Source organism: Paecilomyces variotii (assembly GCF_004022145.1).
Source record: "Paecilomyces variotii strain CBS 101075 chromosome Unknown C8Q69scaffold_3, whole genome shotgun sequence".
NCBI classification, from domain to species: Eukaryota; Fungi; Ascomycota; class Eurotiomycetes; order Eurotiales; family Thermoascaceae; genus Paecilomyces; species Paecilomyces variotii.
This window is the reverse complement of record NW_021167142.1, coordinates 2,085,530-2,098,927: the sequence shown is the minus strand read 5'-3', so window position 1 is coordinate 2,098,927 and position 13,398 is coordinate 2,085,530. Positions and strand designations below refer to the sequence as shown.

At 49.0% G+C, this 13,398-nt stretch overlaps 6 protein-coding genes across 6 annotated transcripts; 2 read left to right on the top strand and 4 right to left on the bottom strand.

Annotated features, from left to right (window-relative positions):
- Nucleotides 1-38: 38 nt before the first annotated feature.
- Nucleotides 39-1,759, bottom strand: C8Q69DRAFT_462722 (hypothetical protein). The gene is made up of 3 exons (XM_028630333.1): nt 1,524-1,759; nt 887-1,466; nt 39-834 (listed from the first exon to the last, which is right to left on the bottom strand). The coding sequence occupies exons 1-3, from the start codon at nt 1,659-1,661 to the stop codon at nt 170-172; spliced, it is 1,383 nt and encodes a 460-aa protein (XP_028486842.1). The 5' UTR covers nt 1,662-1,759; the 3' UTR covers nt 39-169.
- Nucleotides 1,760-1,925: 166 nt separating this feature from the next.
- C8Q69DRAFT_462718 (RTA-like protein) lies at nt 1,926-3,327 on the bottom strand. Its single transcript, XM_028630332.1, has 2 exons — nt 2,674-3,327; nt 1,926-2,620 (listed from the first exon to the last, which is right to left on the bottom strand). The coding sequence occupies exons 1-2, from the start codon at nt 2,837-2,839 to the stop codon at nt 2,118-2,120; spliced, it is 669 nt and encodes a 222-aa protein (XP_028486841.1). The 5' UTR covers nt 2,840-3,327; the 3' UTR covers nt 1,926-2,117.
- Nucleotides 3,328-3,461: 134 nt separating this feature from the next.
- Nucleotides 3,462-6,763, bottom strand: C8Q69DRAFT_416010 (bacterial alpha-L-rhamnosidase domain protein). Its single transcript, XM_028628351.1, has 2 exons — nt 6,058-6,763; nt 3,462-5,993 (listed from the first exon to the last, which is right to left on the bottom strand). Exons 1-2 carry the CDS (start codon nt 6,355-6,357, stop codon nt 3,792-3,794), a joined length of 2,502 nt encoding a protein of 833 aa, XP_028486840.1. The 5' UTR covers nt 6,358-6,763; the 3' UTR covers nt 3,462-3,791.
- A 1,861-nt stretch (nt 6,764-8,624) lies between these two features.
- Nucleotides 8,625-9,281, top strand: C8Q69DRAFT_443589 (hypothetical protein; the record flags this gene model as incomplete). Its single annotated transcript, XM_028628928.1, has 2 exons — nt 8,625-9,037; nt 9,140-9,281. 2 exons carry the CDS (start codon nt 8,625-8,627, stop codon nt 9,279-9,281), a joined length of 555 nt encoding a protein of 184 aa, XP_028486839.1.
- A 363-nt stretch (nt 9,282-9,644) lies between these two features.
- Nucleotides 9,645-12,195, bottom strand: C8Q69DRAFT_486012 (putative oligosaccharyl transferase subunit; the record flags this gene model as incomplete). The annotated part of the gene is made up of 5 exons (XM_028631869.1): nt 9,645-9,915; nt 9,975-11,697; nt 11,800-11,880; nt 11,966-11,989; nt 12,066-12,195. 5 exons carry the CDS (start codon nt 12,193-12,195, stop codon nt 9,645-9,647), a joined length of 2,229 nt encoding a protein of 742 aa, XP_028486838.1.
- Nucleotides 12,196-12,369: 174 nt separating this feature from the next.
- Nucleotides 12,370-13,173, top strand: C8Q69DRAFT_219432 (hypothetical protein). Its single transcript, XM_028626282.1, has 3 exons — nt 12,370-12,713; nt 12,773-12,896; nt 13,011-13,173. The coding sequence occupies exons 1-3, from the start codon at nt 12,511-12,513 to the stop codon at nt 13,041-13,043; spliced, it is 360 nt and encodes a 119-aa protein (XP_028486837.1). The 5' UTR covers nt 12,370-12,510; the 3' UTR covers nt 13,044-13,173.
- Nucleotides 13,174-13,398: the final 225 nt, after the last annotated feature.

Below are 13,398 nucleotides of genomic sequence, written 5' to 3'. Positions count from 1 at the left end.
GCCAGTGTCCTCGACGAGACTCCTGTCTGGAAATGTGTATCCCAGGGTATTGCGCTCAATTCTGGCAGCTTAATTGTGGTTTATAGTCTAGAATAACTCGCTTTGGGGATCACCACTCGCTAATATCGCCTATCTATACACTCCCAACTAGGAATAACTAGTAAGCCCCTCATCTAATATTCCTTTGGAGTCTCACGACGTTCAGCGGCCATGCCATTAGTTCGGTTAATTCAGGGCTCCCGAATTCGGCTATTAGAGTATGAATCTTCTCAATTTCCATGCCAAAGTTCTCACCGAGATACCAGAGATTGTCCAATAGGGCAAGGAGGAGATATAAGTGTGCAAGGATAACAAACGATAAGCCGACGGTCATATCAGGAAGATTGTCCGGATCTAGCGACGAGACAAAGGCTTCAGGAATAAGATGCGGCCAGGATGCAACAGCCGCATCTTCTATCTCGGCTTGGGTATCATGATCAGATGAGCGCGGTTCTACTGGTTGTAGTCGAAGAACATATATGGTTCGCATATACATGTCTTCAACTACAGCAATGGTCTGATCTTGTGCCACACAGATCGGATCTAGCGGGACGTTCCAGTTGGCCTCAACTCTGGGGTTCGAGCCAGGAACGTCACCATGGACTGAGCCCATTGCTTGCTGAGACTCCAGGCATTCCCTTAACTTTGAGATAGCTCGCTGCGCACCGAACACAAATGCAGAGAGACTTTCCGATAGTACGTTACCAGGCAGCGAATTCCCAAGTACTGGTTCCGGCTCGACTAGCTTCCAGTCATCGTTGGCATTGTTGAAAATCAGGAGAGGTCTTAATCGGCCTAATTTGAGGTTATTCCAGGACTGTTGCACAATCGAACCAACACCACGCACTAGTCGGAGCCAGTGTATTTGAGGTCTGTCGGCAACCTTGTAGACCCTTCTGATGGTGTTCAATCAGAGCTGGCAACTCAGCAGTGTCTGTGGCCACGGATCTTGGATCAATTGATTCGTTCAAAGACGATGTGCAAATGTGAGTATCCGTGAACCTATGCTTGTCTGACTTGCGTGATTTCAATATATGTAGGCCGGCTAGTGCCAGAACTAAGTGCATTAGAAAGGCGTTCTCACTAGCAAGATCTGGAATGACACGCTCCCAGACCACGAGTTTGCGAGGATTCAGACTCAAAGATCTCGAGGTGTGTAAGATGTAGTGCTGCAGAAGATTCAAATCCCGCATATGCAGGCCGCTCCTACATTCGTCGTCTGGGTCAGATGTTCTCGTGGGAGCCGCATTGAAATCTAGCGGACAAAGGGGGCTCGCATGTAAATTTGGCAGCGTCCCCGAATTGGTTGCGTCGTGAGATACTGTATCGCGACCGCGAATGTGGTGTTGTCTCGTCTGTGGACGCGGAAAAATACATTCATCTCCTCGAAGGGAGCAAGCACCACAGATTGGCCGTTCTTCATTACACTATGTCCATGAGTTCGTGTCCAAAGGAAATAGAGCTCTTGGAAGATTTCCCACTACCTTGACTCGGCGATTCTTGCATGCAAAACAACCATTTCTCGATTTGGTATGGGCGACACGTTGCTTCAGACGAATGTGCGGCCTGGGCCCCGAAGGTGAGAGGGGATCTGTAGACTCCTGAGACCCGCTGCGTGCCATTGCAGGTTGCTTAAGTATATAAAATGGACAATACGATGTGGACTAGTATCAGGAAAGGTGGGTCGTTCAGTATTATTTTATATGTGAGGAACAACAGCAGAAGAATGAATGAATGATTTCAGGTCGAGAAAGTGACTGGAAGGTGTAAGTACCTCGGCGGAATTTCCCGCAATTTGATTCGCGGGCCATTTCCTGATCCACTTGCAGAGACAGTATAGTATGCTCAAAACTACCTACCTATGTATCTCACTCGAGCATATAACTATAACTTGAACTTGAATGTTAAGCAATGTGCGAAAGAATGAAACAAATCTATTTGTGTAACCGACTTCGTCGCCGTCTGCTTCCTAATAGCTATAGCCGTCCTTAGAAAATCTTTCCCAATTGCAAGCCGCAAAAGGTGATGAGAAGAACTGCCGACAAATGGGATAAAAGGGGATAAATAAATGGAATATTCTATTTATGTATCTGTCGGCTCGCGAGGCTTGCCTCTGGAGGAGCAAATTCGTCATCCACTGATGTGAGTCGAAGCCCACTATCCCGCTGATTATCAAACCGACGGTAAAAGGTACCAGGATAAACAACGATCAAGACGATACCACTTAACGACATGAGGCAAGCATCGAAAATATATAACAGGTATTCTCTGTGCATGATGAACCCATCGTTTCCTTCAACAAACTCCACGACTCGAAAGACCGATCGCACTAGGATGAGGAAGCAGGCAGCATAGAGAGCCCACATGAGGGACTCCCATGTTATTTGGCTTTGGAAGCCATTAGATCCCACACTCGGAGGAACATGATCATACCGCGGCCATTTCTTCATTCGCCAATGAAATAAAGCGGACACGTAGACGAAGAATCCGAAGAATACGAGCTGAATCACCAGGCCACCAATCACAATATGAGCACCAGCTTTCATAGCAGACAATGTTCCAGCGGCCATATAACCACCGCCTATTTCCAATCAGTACCCAGAGGTATGGAAACCAAAACAGATCGCCACAAACCTCCACATTGCAGAAGGAACGAGATGACATCACCAACAACGAAAATCTTCGTCAGGAACCGGACCGGAACGATGGATTTGTCTTCTGCGTCGAGTTTGGTAATGGTCCGACCGAGTGTCATATATATGGAAGCGGCGAACAGCGGTGGTGCAACCAGAATCAGCATCGTTTGAACGATATACGGGCCAAGTGCTGTTGTGTCGAAATGTGAAAAGATGCGAGCAATATAACCGGCACATTCGACTGACAAAGCCCTAGGTGTTAGGCCATGACTTATGTTAAAAGATGGGTTGGGAAGTTTCGTGCTCACATAACAAGCCCACAATGAATGGGATAAAGAACAAGGTGCGGTTTCGGATCAGTCTGATAAGATGTAGAACGGAGAGAAATAGAAAGATCCCGGCAAAGACTACAGCTGCTGGAATGGAGGGTGTATAACGATAGAGAGCGTAATCGATTCTGCCATCACGATTAGTAGCAGACATGGCAGGAAACTGAGACACCTCCAGAGGAGTGCAGTGAGAAGAAGGACTGACTGTAGGATTATTGGGCGAATTCTAGCATTATGTATTTCAATATTAATATCCACGAGTTGTGGTACAGAACTAGGGGTGAACGTCAAGAGGCCTTGTTTACGGTGTTAATGCGAGAATACGAGAATACTTACAAAGTACGAGAATACGAGAATGCGAATCCATACGCTAAATCGTACTTAGCATCGCCCACTCGCATCGCGGCTTCAAGTAAGAGTAGATACTAGACTCTTACGCTAGATAGATTAGGTTCCGTGTTGGTGTTCGGGAGCTTGGCCTTACTTATTCCGTCTCACGCTAGTCATAGATGAAGTTCCTTGCTCTATCCTAGATCCATTATTATTATCATATTCATCCCACATTACCATACACCATAGTTGGTGGATTGTATGACGGGAAGGTCGGTTCTACACGCTAGATTTTGAAATAGACGCACAGAATACTAAGAAAGACGTATCATGCACACTTGAACTAGTGAAATTTACGTTATATAACCGGACCATATTACTTCCCAGAGGGGCCACAAGACACGAATAACGATATAAAAATAATAGTCCATATCCCGGACACCAAGTCCAGGGTGACTTATGACAGTTGTTGAAACCTGAAGGTCGAACCCCCGTCCAGCTCGAACACCATATCCGTCAAAATGGCAGACGCATTTCCCGAGACTTTGTACTGTAGTCTTTCCACGGTGGTATTGGCCGGTCGCAACGGTAGATGCACTCGGCCTCGCGTACCTGCAGGGCCGGACACTTGCATTGTAAGTTTGTCTTTGGCATCATAAGACCACTTGACTTCCACGACCCCGTTAGGAGTTGGATGGCGGCCCTCAGCCCATGAAAGCCCGAGAGTCTGCGGTCTGACCTGCCACGTACGGAACCCGGCTTCCACAGGCTGAATGCCCAGGACATGCTGGCTCAGCACAGCTGTAGGTCCCGAACTCCACGCGTGGCAGAGAGATGTCGGATTTCCAAGACCGGGTGTGCCGTCGGGCAAGAGTGTTTCCCAGAAGCAGCCTGTATAGTTAGTGGCGGCGGGGTCAGCCATGGGGGCCCAGGTTGAGGTAAGCAGGTGCAGCGCAGTAGTGGCATCATGAGCGTGAAGCGCAGCCCTCAGATGGTAGCCTGACGCGTAGGGTGAGACCTTCTGTGCGAACCCAGCGCTCACACTGGCATTGGAGAAGGCGAGTGGACGACCGCCGGCGGGGAGGAAGAGTTCGCTTCCCATGGCCGATAGAACACCGGCGGCGGATCGGTTACCATGTCCTGTCCCAGGGATATTGGCAAGAATGGCGAAGGAATTAGCGTCCTGGGCGAGGATATCCATGTTTGAGAGCGAGAGTCCGTAGGCACCGAGTTTGTCATTCCAAAAATGGGTGTTGATCGCATCACGGAGATCACGTAGACGGGTCTCGTAGATCGTCACATTCGCAATACCCGCGGCAGACAGCAACGGCAAACACTGCTGCAGGGCGAAGGCGTAGACAGCATTGAAAGTCATGACCATGCCTGATTGCGCTGGGTCGTAGTAGTTCCAGCCACCGGCCATGACTGCATTGGAGATGTTGAGAAGTTTACTCGAAGGGATGCCCTTTTGAACGGGTACCGTCTGTGAATCTGCCCAGTCCAGCAACCGTATAATCCGAGGTGCCCAGCGTGTCGCAAAAGCGGGCTCCGCGGTCATCAAGTAGTAATCGGCCATGGATACCGGCAGTAAAAACGAGTAACCGATCAGACCCGTGATGTCAGACTCGATATCCTTGGTGCGCGGTGCTTGCTGGACCTTGGCCGTTGGTGCAAAGAAACCCGGGGTTAACTGGAAGGAACCCAGAAGCTCGATGGTTCCGTTGATGAACTCTCTGCCATTAGTACTGGCAAAAGACGAGGCAGCACTCATTTCCAGATCACCAGCATAGGCAATTCGATCTCTCTTTGACCCATCTACACTCACAGAGAGTGGATTAGTACCAAGGAGGAAGTCTTTCAGCGCAGATTTGTCCGTCAAGGAGGAGGTATAAATTTCCTGCCTGCCGCTCGTCAAGGAGACGTTTGTGTAATAAACCTCTTGACCGAACGAGGCACCTAGGCCAAAGGACCCCGAGAAGGAAGAGGTTTGAGAGAATTGCAAGACTTGGGTGCCATTGATAAACACCGAGATATCGGTCATATTGACGTTGGTAGTAACATAGTGCCAGGCACCAAGTGTGACAGATGAATTCAACTTCATTGAAGAAAGAGCGGGCGACTCTCGTTCTGTCGAGCCTGCGTGAGCGGAGATCGAGCGATGCACTGCATCGATAAAAATATAAATGCCGCTGCCCAGTGTGTCGCTTAGCACAGTGAATCCAAACCCACCGACTATTGGCTTAGCAGAAAAGGTTAGGGTATACTGCATTAAGAACGAGGCCAGCTCACTGCCCATCCAGGGCTGGGGTGCCACGCTATCGACAAAGGCTCCATCCGCAGTGATTCTCCAGAATTCTGGCAAGGAACCAGCAGATAACTCGGTAAGCTGGATAGTCCGCGCTCCAGTTTGCCAGATACGAGCCAGCTCCGGGTCCGAGCAGTTGAACGATCCAGGAAGCTGGCTAATGGCGGTGGTATCGGTGGTTGGAATGAGTCCGATATGGGATAGTTGGAGTTCACCGGCAGTGGAGAGGTTGAGCTTCTGATACCGGAGACCGCCTTGAATGAGACGGCTCTTGTGCGGGCCCGTCGCGGTGATATTGTAGCGGTTCACACGGTAAGTATCCATTGCCGCTGCGAGGGTCAATGGCCCATCCCCCTGCATGTAGGTCATCAGTCTGGGTCATAGCAAGAAGGCTCCAAAACGCACGAAATCAACATACCATGTACGAATCTAGGAGACTGAGAGTCTCACTATAGGTCATCTCCAAGCGACTAGTGTCTCCCTGACACTGGGATATTTGAAATGTAGGAATGCCCTCAACATCTTTTCCGTAGTCTAGGATGATGATCGACGGATTGGAGCCGTCCGAGGATAGTCTCAGGACGAAGTCATCATGGACGGGAGCCACATACGTGTGATTGTTCTGTGTCCAGGTTGATGGCTTGTAGAAGTTGTGTGTGCTTGCTCCAACCACGGCAGCCACCACACCTGATACAGCCAGATATCTTGCTAGCCACATAGTCGGAAAGAGATGAGGAGGCAGATCCGCACAATGCGTGCAGTTCAAAGGCGGACCGGCGTCTTATATCTTTTTTTTCCTGTCTCCCGGAAAAAGGAGTTGTGATCGGCATTGGGACGTACCCCCCGTAGTAAACAAATGAGGCCAATGGGTAGTGCGAAGTTGGCGTGGCTTGCGTCCGGATCTGATTATCCCAAAAGCCGTGGAGTGGACTTTGAACATTCATCAGGGTCACCCGCCATTAGCTCACTCGCGGAATGACGTTAATTAAGAGTGCGCACTACTTATACACTGAAGTATATAAAAGTACCACCGAGTTAGTTCGAAGCAAGTTTAGAGTATGACGGTGCGCAATCAACTAGTTACTAGTAGGTAAACTGCTTGTCGTGCGGCCATTACCCCACCGAAAATACGAATATATACCTATATATGAATCCGAATATACGAGAGGGCGATACTAAATATAGATTATCTGGGTGTCAGATTTGGCCGTCTAGAAAGTGGATCCATATATTGAGTAGTTAGGCGTGGTACCGAGAGTATTTCTAACCATTCGTGCATAAATAAGTGGTTGTATTGAGCAGTATATCCTAAAGATCCACGGACTCGATCAACCCCAAAGAATTCTGCTATTTTTTTGGACCCCATAGGCCCTAGACTCTAGAGTCGGTCTCCTGCCACTACTACTAGTTGGTAGTTGTTGGAGACCTCCCTCTTGGTCCGTCTGGTCGCCCTCGCTTATGGCTTGGTATAGCTCCAGTTCTACGTAAAAAGTATTCGTGATGCCGCGTCTGTATATAAGTCGCACAGATCCCCCAGATACTTGCAATCCAGACTTTCCACCCCCATTTGTCGTTAGTTAGCCAGCCAGGTGCCTAATTAGCTTAGGAATTATGAGCGCGCCAATAGCGAAAGTGTGTAGGCCACAAGATTGCAATAATAAAGATAAAATAGGACCTTAAGGGAAAGCCAGCATAAGTAAGATGCGAGCATCATGGGGCAAAATCAATGGGGAACTTCCGCGAGGTGAGTTTTCGCAGTCACTAACCTAGGTAGTTAATAACGAGTACTCAAATCGAGTCTTGTTGAATTAACTCGTTATTAGTGATTGTGAGCTGGGGAGGTACAACGCGCTCCCCTCAGTGTCTGCCCCTCGATATATAATTCCCTGAAAAGCTTGCCGAACTAAAAACTTTTTACATCTCTCTCAAGATCAGCCACAGACTCCCTTATCATCTATATATTTTGTGTGAGATAAAACAGCCGATCAAAGTATTTTATCGAGGCCCTCTATACCTTTTACAAGATTACCTTTATGCCTTCTCACGAAGCATGCAGTACCGCTTTGCACCGTCTGGTCCTGTCTCATCCTCTATATGCCATCTGGACGAGACAGCAGCAAATCCAAGTCATCGGTCGGGATTCTGCACTACATTTTCCACATCAGGCCTACTCATTTCTTCTCAAGTCAAATATTTCCAAGGAGGTAGAATGCTTGGACGAAAGTACCTTTACGATACCGACAACAGAGTATAGATCATGACAAATCTCCAGAAATATTGGGAACTGACTTATGTCCAGAAAATCTGCTCTGCAGATATGGCATCGATATATAAAAACCATTTCTCGTGACAGCAGTAAATGCTATCTTTTCTGACAAAGGGGAAAGTATATTTCGGAGATTCATATGATTTTTCTCTCGTGGTCATTTTCTTTTTAACCGCCGACTTTATATTTGATCGGATGCCCGTGGGTTCTCAAAAAGTGTTCTGAGACAGTGGCAAATAGCATACAATACACTCTTGCAGGGAAGCCTATTTAACGGATCAAGGCGTGCTCTCATCTCACAAGATGGAGACAATATTTATATCTCATTTATTCAGAACAACCACGCAGATAAAGAACAATTTTTTCTCCTTCGAAAGACCCCCCAGACACTGAGTTTCAACATCTCGGTCTCCCATCAGACCTGACGCGAGAAAACTTTCGGTTATATTGTCAATCTGATAACATCTTCCCCCCGCAAATAGACGCGACATCAAGTACTTCATTGTCACTGAGAGCGACATCTACTGACTTGCCTCGATCTAGTAGAACACGCAAGAAGCTCCGCTGCAGCGAGCCAGCTTTTGACCTTCAATTGCGAATGTTACGCATGATGGATATTGTTCGACGAGCCATCTGATCTTTCCTCAATCAGGCGTTCTATAGCTGCGGCGAAGACAGATCTTCCTAATGATTCTAAATACGCCTTTTTTTTGGCAGGAATGGTATCCAGAGCACCAAATAAGACTACACTAGCTACTTTCATCCTTTCCGTCTTCGAATCTTACGCTCTGCCAATGGGCAGAGGGCCTCCTAACGAACCCTCCTACAACGACTTCTGGCCCCTAAGCCAAATGTTACAATCGGAGCATCCATATGGGAAACGGCGTGCGTTAACAGTTATCTCACTGGAAACAATCATCGACCCTGTTATTTGCTGCTCGGAAATAATGGCACCTACGTCCACGGTGGAGGCGAAGTGCTTCCAGCACCCTGAGTACGCAAGGCGACAGAACAGACTCGACGGGGCCACGACGCTTCGTAGCATCCAGGAGATTCACCGGAAATCCGGAAACGTGGACATCAGGAGCGTGCAAGTTTTTACAGGCATCGTTACCAACGAAATTGCCGAACTGTACGTCCACTTTTGCGATCTGGGTGTCGAGGGAGTTTACTATTCCTTCTGCCTGAAGAAGTAGATAGTTCAGGAGGGGAATGTTTAGGATATCTTCCGCAGCTTTCGCAATGGTGCGGATGAGTCGATCAGAGTCAACAAGGAATCCATCGAGTTGAGTCTTCAGGCCAGTTATTGTTTTGCCAACAGCAGCTATTCTATATTCAAGGTGAAGAGCAATCTAGTATCGACTACAAGGCCATAGGTAATAATCTTTTATGAGGGGGTGGTCATTTGCATGTCTTCTGTATACAAAATCTCTATATATAGCTTCCCTTTCAGAGAGATATCAGAATATACAATTGTACCTAGAATCAGAAAATAGGGAGTCCTATCTGCTTAACCCGGACCGTAGTTGATCCACGCGCCGGCAGGTTAGTCACACAGAGGTAGGTCTATTGTATTTACGAACATCAAAAAAAAGCACTGAATATCTCATTTTATAAAGGATGAAAAAAATTTAACAGATCTACCATACACGAAATGAGCTGAACCCTACCATCGTCACGTACTACGGGATGAACGGATCTTCATTCATTTTTAACGAGAAAACGAGATGCGACCGATTCTACTCGACTCGCAAGGCTCGGGGACCCTTTCTCTTCGTAGCTTTCTTCTTCTTGTGGCCCTTGTCAAAGGCGACTGCGTTGTTGTGGTCGCGGCCCAAGTTGTCAAGGTCCTTGACCTTGTAGATTCGGATGATCCAGTTCTCGCTGGTGAAGGCTTCCTCGACCGTGGTGAGCTGAGGGCCCTCGGCGGGGAGACGGACACCGCGGACACGGTCCTGGGCTTGGCCGGCGGGGAAGAGGGAGTTGAAGTTGTAGTACGACATCTTGTACCTGTTTTCATGGGTGAGTATGGAGCCCGCGATAATTAACGGAGTAGAGGGCAGACTTACATCAAGCTGTTACGCATGGCCGGGGTCGCCTGGTCATCGACGCGGTACTCGCCGCGAGCAGTGAAGTAATCACGCTCCCGGACTTCATCAGGCCAAATGCCCTCCGCAATACGGACCATCCAGAGGAACTTGTTGATATCATCGCCGGAGTAGCCGAGGAGACCACCAAAGACGACGAGAACGTAGTCGACATCATGCTGCTTGAGGATAGGGTAGCTGACCTCCTCACGAGAGCTCATAGCCTTTCCAACAGTGGCAATATGCGTGTTGTTCCAGGTGTTGTTATCAACAAGGGTTGGTCGGTCTGCCATACCACCAATCTGGTAGCCGTAGTCCCACCACGACATGATCTTGGCGTTATTCGGGGTGTTCTGGCGAAGCCAGTAGTACGCCTCACGGTAGTCGTCAATGATGAACTGGCTACCATCTGGCATTCTACTAGCGAGAACAACCGAAGGTGAAGAGTATGCGTTGGAAGTGACCCATGTGCAGTGAGAGACGAAAAGGAGCAGGTAGGTCACTATGGAAGACGTCATAAACACCTTGGAGAAGGTTGACTGAATGCCAACCCAAGGTGCTCGCGTGGAGCGGAGAGAGTCCGAGGTTGAGCTGCCAGCGGCTGCTGCCACGGCGGGACTGGGCTTGGAGACAAGCACATAGGTGTCCAGGATCTGAGACAAAGCGATGGCAGCGGCCACACAGACAATCGGGGTCAGGGTCAACATCAATCGGACCATAACACCTGCGAAGTAACTGGCCAAAACAGAGTAGATGACGACGAACACATGCTCATCCTCCAGCTTACGGAAACAGAGATAGACACCGGCGGGGAAGAGCCAGATCAGAAAGTTCAAGTCAAAGAAGAACGCTGGCCAAGCGGTAGGCTGGTGCTCTGAGACGGAAGCAATAATAGGAATGTGGATCTTCGCGTAACCCGTGTCCCATAGGGAGTAGAAACGACCGCTCCAAGGAGCAATAACTCCGGACAGAGTGAGAAGGACGAGCCCCAGGAAGGAAACACCGAAGATTACCAGGACAAGGCTGGTGAGCAGCGTCTGGAACTGTCTGGAGGGGACCTGCCCTCTCAAGAACTCGACAAAGGCGACCACCTGAATCAGGCCAAAGATACCGAGAGCGGACATGTGGTCGCTGTTTCGAATAGGCAGGAAACCTACGAATGGGATTTGCATGCTAGCCAATGTTCCGAGGGCATACCAGGTGGTATAGCTGATGTAGAGTCTGGAGCTGTATCTTCCCATGCAGAGGAGCACGAAGACGTGCAGTGGGATCAGGTTGGTGATGAAGACGTATCCACCCCAAGCAGAAACCATGTATCCGTAGAACAGCGCAGTCAACGCTCCCCACATGATCGAACCATTCTTGACTGCCTTAATCCAGAGGAAGAAGGTGAACACCAACAGGAAGATGGCAATTGCTTCGTTATCGTAGGATCCCGCAACCGATCTGGAGATGTAACCGGGTGTGATGCCCATGAAAGCCGCTGCAAGAAGACCTGCAGAGGGAGAGGGTGTCATCTCACGAGTGAGGAGATACATCGCCAACGATGTCAGACCAGAGAATCCTGGGGCCAGCAGAACACAGATATTCCGAATGTCCACGGGGATCGTCAGGAAGCGCAGGACATGGTAGATGACACCGCTGGTGACCATCAACCCGGGATACAAGGTGCCGCCAGTGACACGTCCGAGAGGGTGCCATGTTCCTAGAAAAAAGAGCCAATCAGTATATTGATCCTTTTCCCTCCGAGGACAGGCTGTGATTCCAAGGGTCGTCGGTGGTTTCAGTGGTCAAGCGGAGTACTTACGGTCGTCAAACCAGTCCCAGAAGCTGTAGAACCCATTCTGCACCAAGTATTTTGTCGCTCTGAAATTAAACCACGGGTCGACTGTACAGAAGACATTAATATCATCGTTCGTGGTGGACGCGCGGCAGCTCTCGTGAGAACAGCTCGCAGTAGGAGGTAGACATACACTCGTGGATTATACTTTCGAATCCTACAAGAAGTAGTTAATTAGCACGTCTCGATCTTCACGAGTAAATTCTAGTCTTAATTCTGGACGGAAAGCATACTGATGACACTGAACAATCGACTGGACACGGCGGCAGCGGCAATGGTCAATAGAATAATAATCCGCAGTAAACCGCGAGCATTGCTGCCGGTCTTGCCCTCCAAAAAAGGGTCAATTGGAGAGGCGGCCATGATGGCCCGAACAACCAAAGAGAAATTCAATGATTGATAGAAAAAGAGAATGGTCTACCCAGTCAAGGAAAGCTGACGGGAATAGATGGGCGAGTTATCTTAGATCGAAGGCCCGCAAGGTGGTCTCTACAGCAAGTCTTGGCAAGCTGGTCCGTGGTCCTTCTTGCGGGAACGACTCTCCAAGCTCCGCGCTGCTCCCCGCATCAAGCTCATCAGCATCGCGTGCGTTGACTCTACTGGTTCTTCTGTCTGCGTACATCTCTGGCTTCCTTCGATTATCACAGTCCCTCTATTTAGTCTAATACGACGCACATTATGGCGCTGCCGCCGCTCTCAAAAGAGCGCCTGGCAGAGGTCCTGACGACGGCGCCTTCGCCGTCGGCCCTCTATGATGCGCTCTCGCACTACGAACCCGATGCCAACCTCCTGTTCACAGATAGCGAGGTGACTGGTGATGCAGAACTTCTAAGCGTCTTTTACTCCTCATACCTTATATCTTTGCTTCTAATAAACGAAACGTCTGTCTCCAGCACCAGATGCTTCTCTAGGTTACGTTGACTAAACAGCTACATGATAGACCCGAAGCTCGCATGTTGACGCACCGGATGCCTCCAACCCTCGTGGCTAAAGACCAAACTTTGCAGAACAGTATCGCACTATTGCAGGCCGTCTGGCAAAATGACCATGTGCAGGTATACAAGGTCCTCAGAGAGCTGCCCTGGCCGGAGCCCCTCAAGGGTGTAGTCCAGGCTTACGAAAGTCAGTTTGAATTGAAGCATGCTTTGCGAATGGGAATCTAATCATCGGGTTTTTAGGGTCATTTCAAGAAAAGACGTTCCAGGACATAAGCAGAGCGTATGAAGCAATCAGACCAGAGACGGCAGCAGCCTATCTAGGCTACAGCGGGGACTCTGCAGACACTGCGCTTATAGAAAAAACCTATACGGAACGAGGGTGGATTTGGGATAAGGAAAAGAAGTTATTAAAGCCCAAAGTGATTCCCTCAGCAGAGGAACAGACGTTTCCAAAGACGAATGGTTTGGGCGGGGTCATAAGTCTGCTTGGGAGCTATGGAGGCTGAGTGGGCTCTAATTCAACCATAATGGTTCAAAGAAGGGTCAGCCTATGCCGGTGAGAACTCTGTGCAGAAAAAGACAAGCAGGCCAGCCAGACGCAAAAGAGTCCTGCAAAAGGTGCGTTATC

Bases quoted from the DNA above. Each gene is read 5' to 3' on its own strand.
- C8Q69DRAFT_462722 (XM_028630333.1), bottom strand. From the start codon at position 1,661: ATGGCACGCAGCGGGTCTCAGGAGTCTACAGATCCCCTCTCACCTTCG. The intron at 1,467-1,523 runs GTAGTGGGAAAT...TCATGGACATAG, and splicing joins GCAAGAATCGCCGAGTCAAG to TGTAATGAAGAACGGCCAAT. The intron at 835-886 runs GTGCGTGGTGTT...ACCTCAAATTAG, and splicing joins AAATACACTGGCTCCGACTA to GCCGATTAAGACCTCTCCTG.
- C8Q69DRAFT_416010 (XM_028628351.1), bottom strand. From the start codon at position 6,357: ATGTGGCTAGCAAGATATCTGGCTGTATCAGGTGTGGTGGCTGCCGTG. The intron at 5,994-6,057 runs GTATGTTGATTT...ACCTACATGCAG, and splicing joins GTCTCCTAGATTCGTACATG to GGGGATGGGCCATTGACCCT.
- C8Q69DRAFT_462718 (XM_028630332.1), bottom strand. From the start codon at position 2,839: ATGCTGATTCTGGTTGCACCACCGCTGTTCGCCGCTTCCATATATATG. The intron at 2,621-2,673 runs GTTTGTGGCGAT...GATTGGAAATAG, and splicing joins GTTCCTTCTGCAATGTGGAG to GCGGTGGTTATATGGCCGCT.
- C8Q69DRAFT_219432 (XM_028626282.1), top strand. From the start codon at position 12,511: ATGGCGCTGCCGCCGCTCTCAAAAGAGCGCCTGGCAGAGGTCCTGACG. The intron at 12,714-12,772 runs GTCTGTCTCCAG...GCTACATGATAG, and splicing joins TTGCTTCTAATAAACGAAAC to ACCCGAAGCTCGCATGTTGA. The intron at 12,897-13,010 runs GTCCTCAGAGAG...TCGGGTTTTTAG, and splicing joins ACCATGTGCAGGTATACAAG to GGTCATTTCAAGAAAAGACG.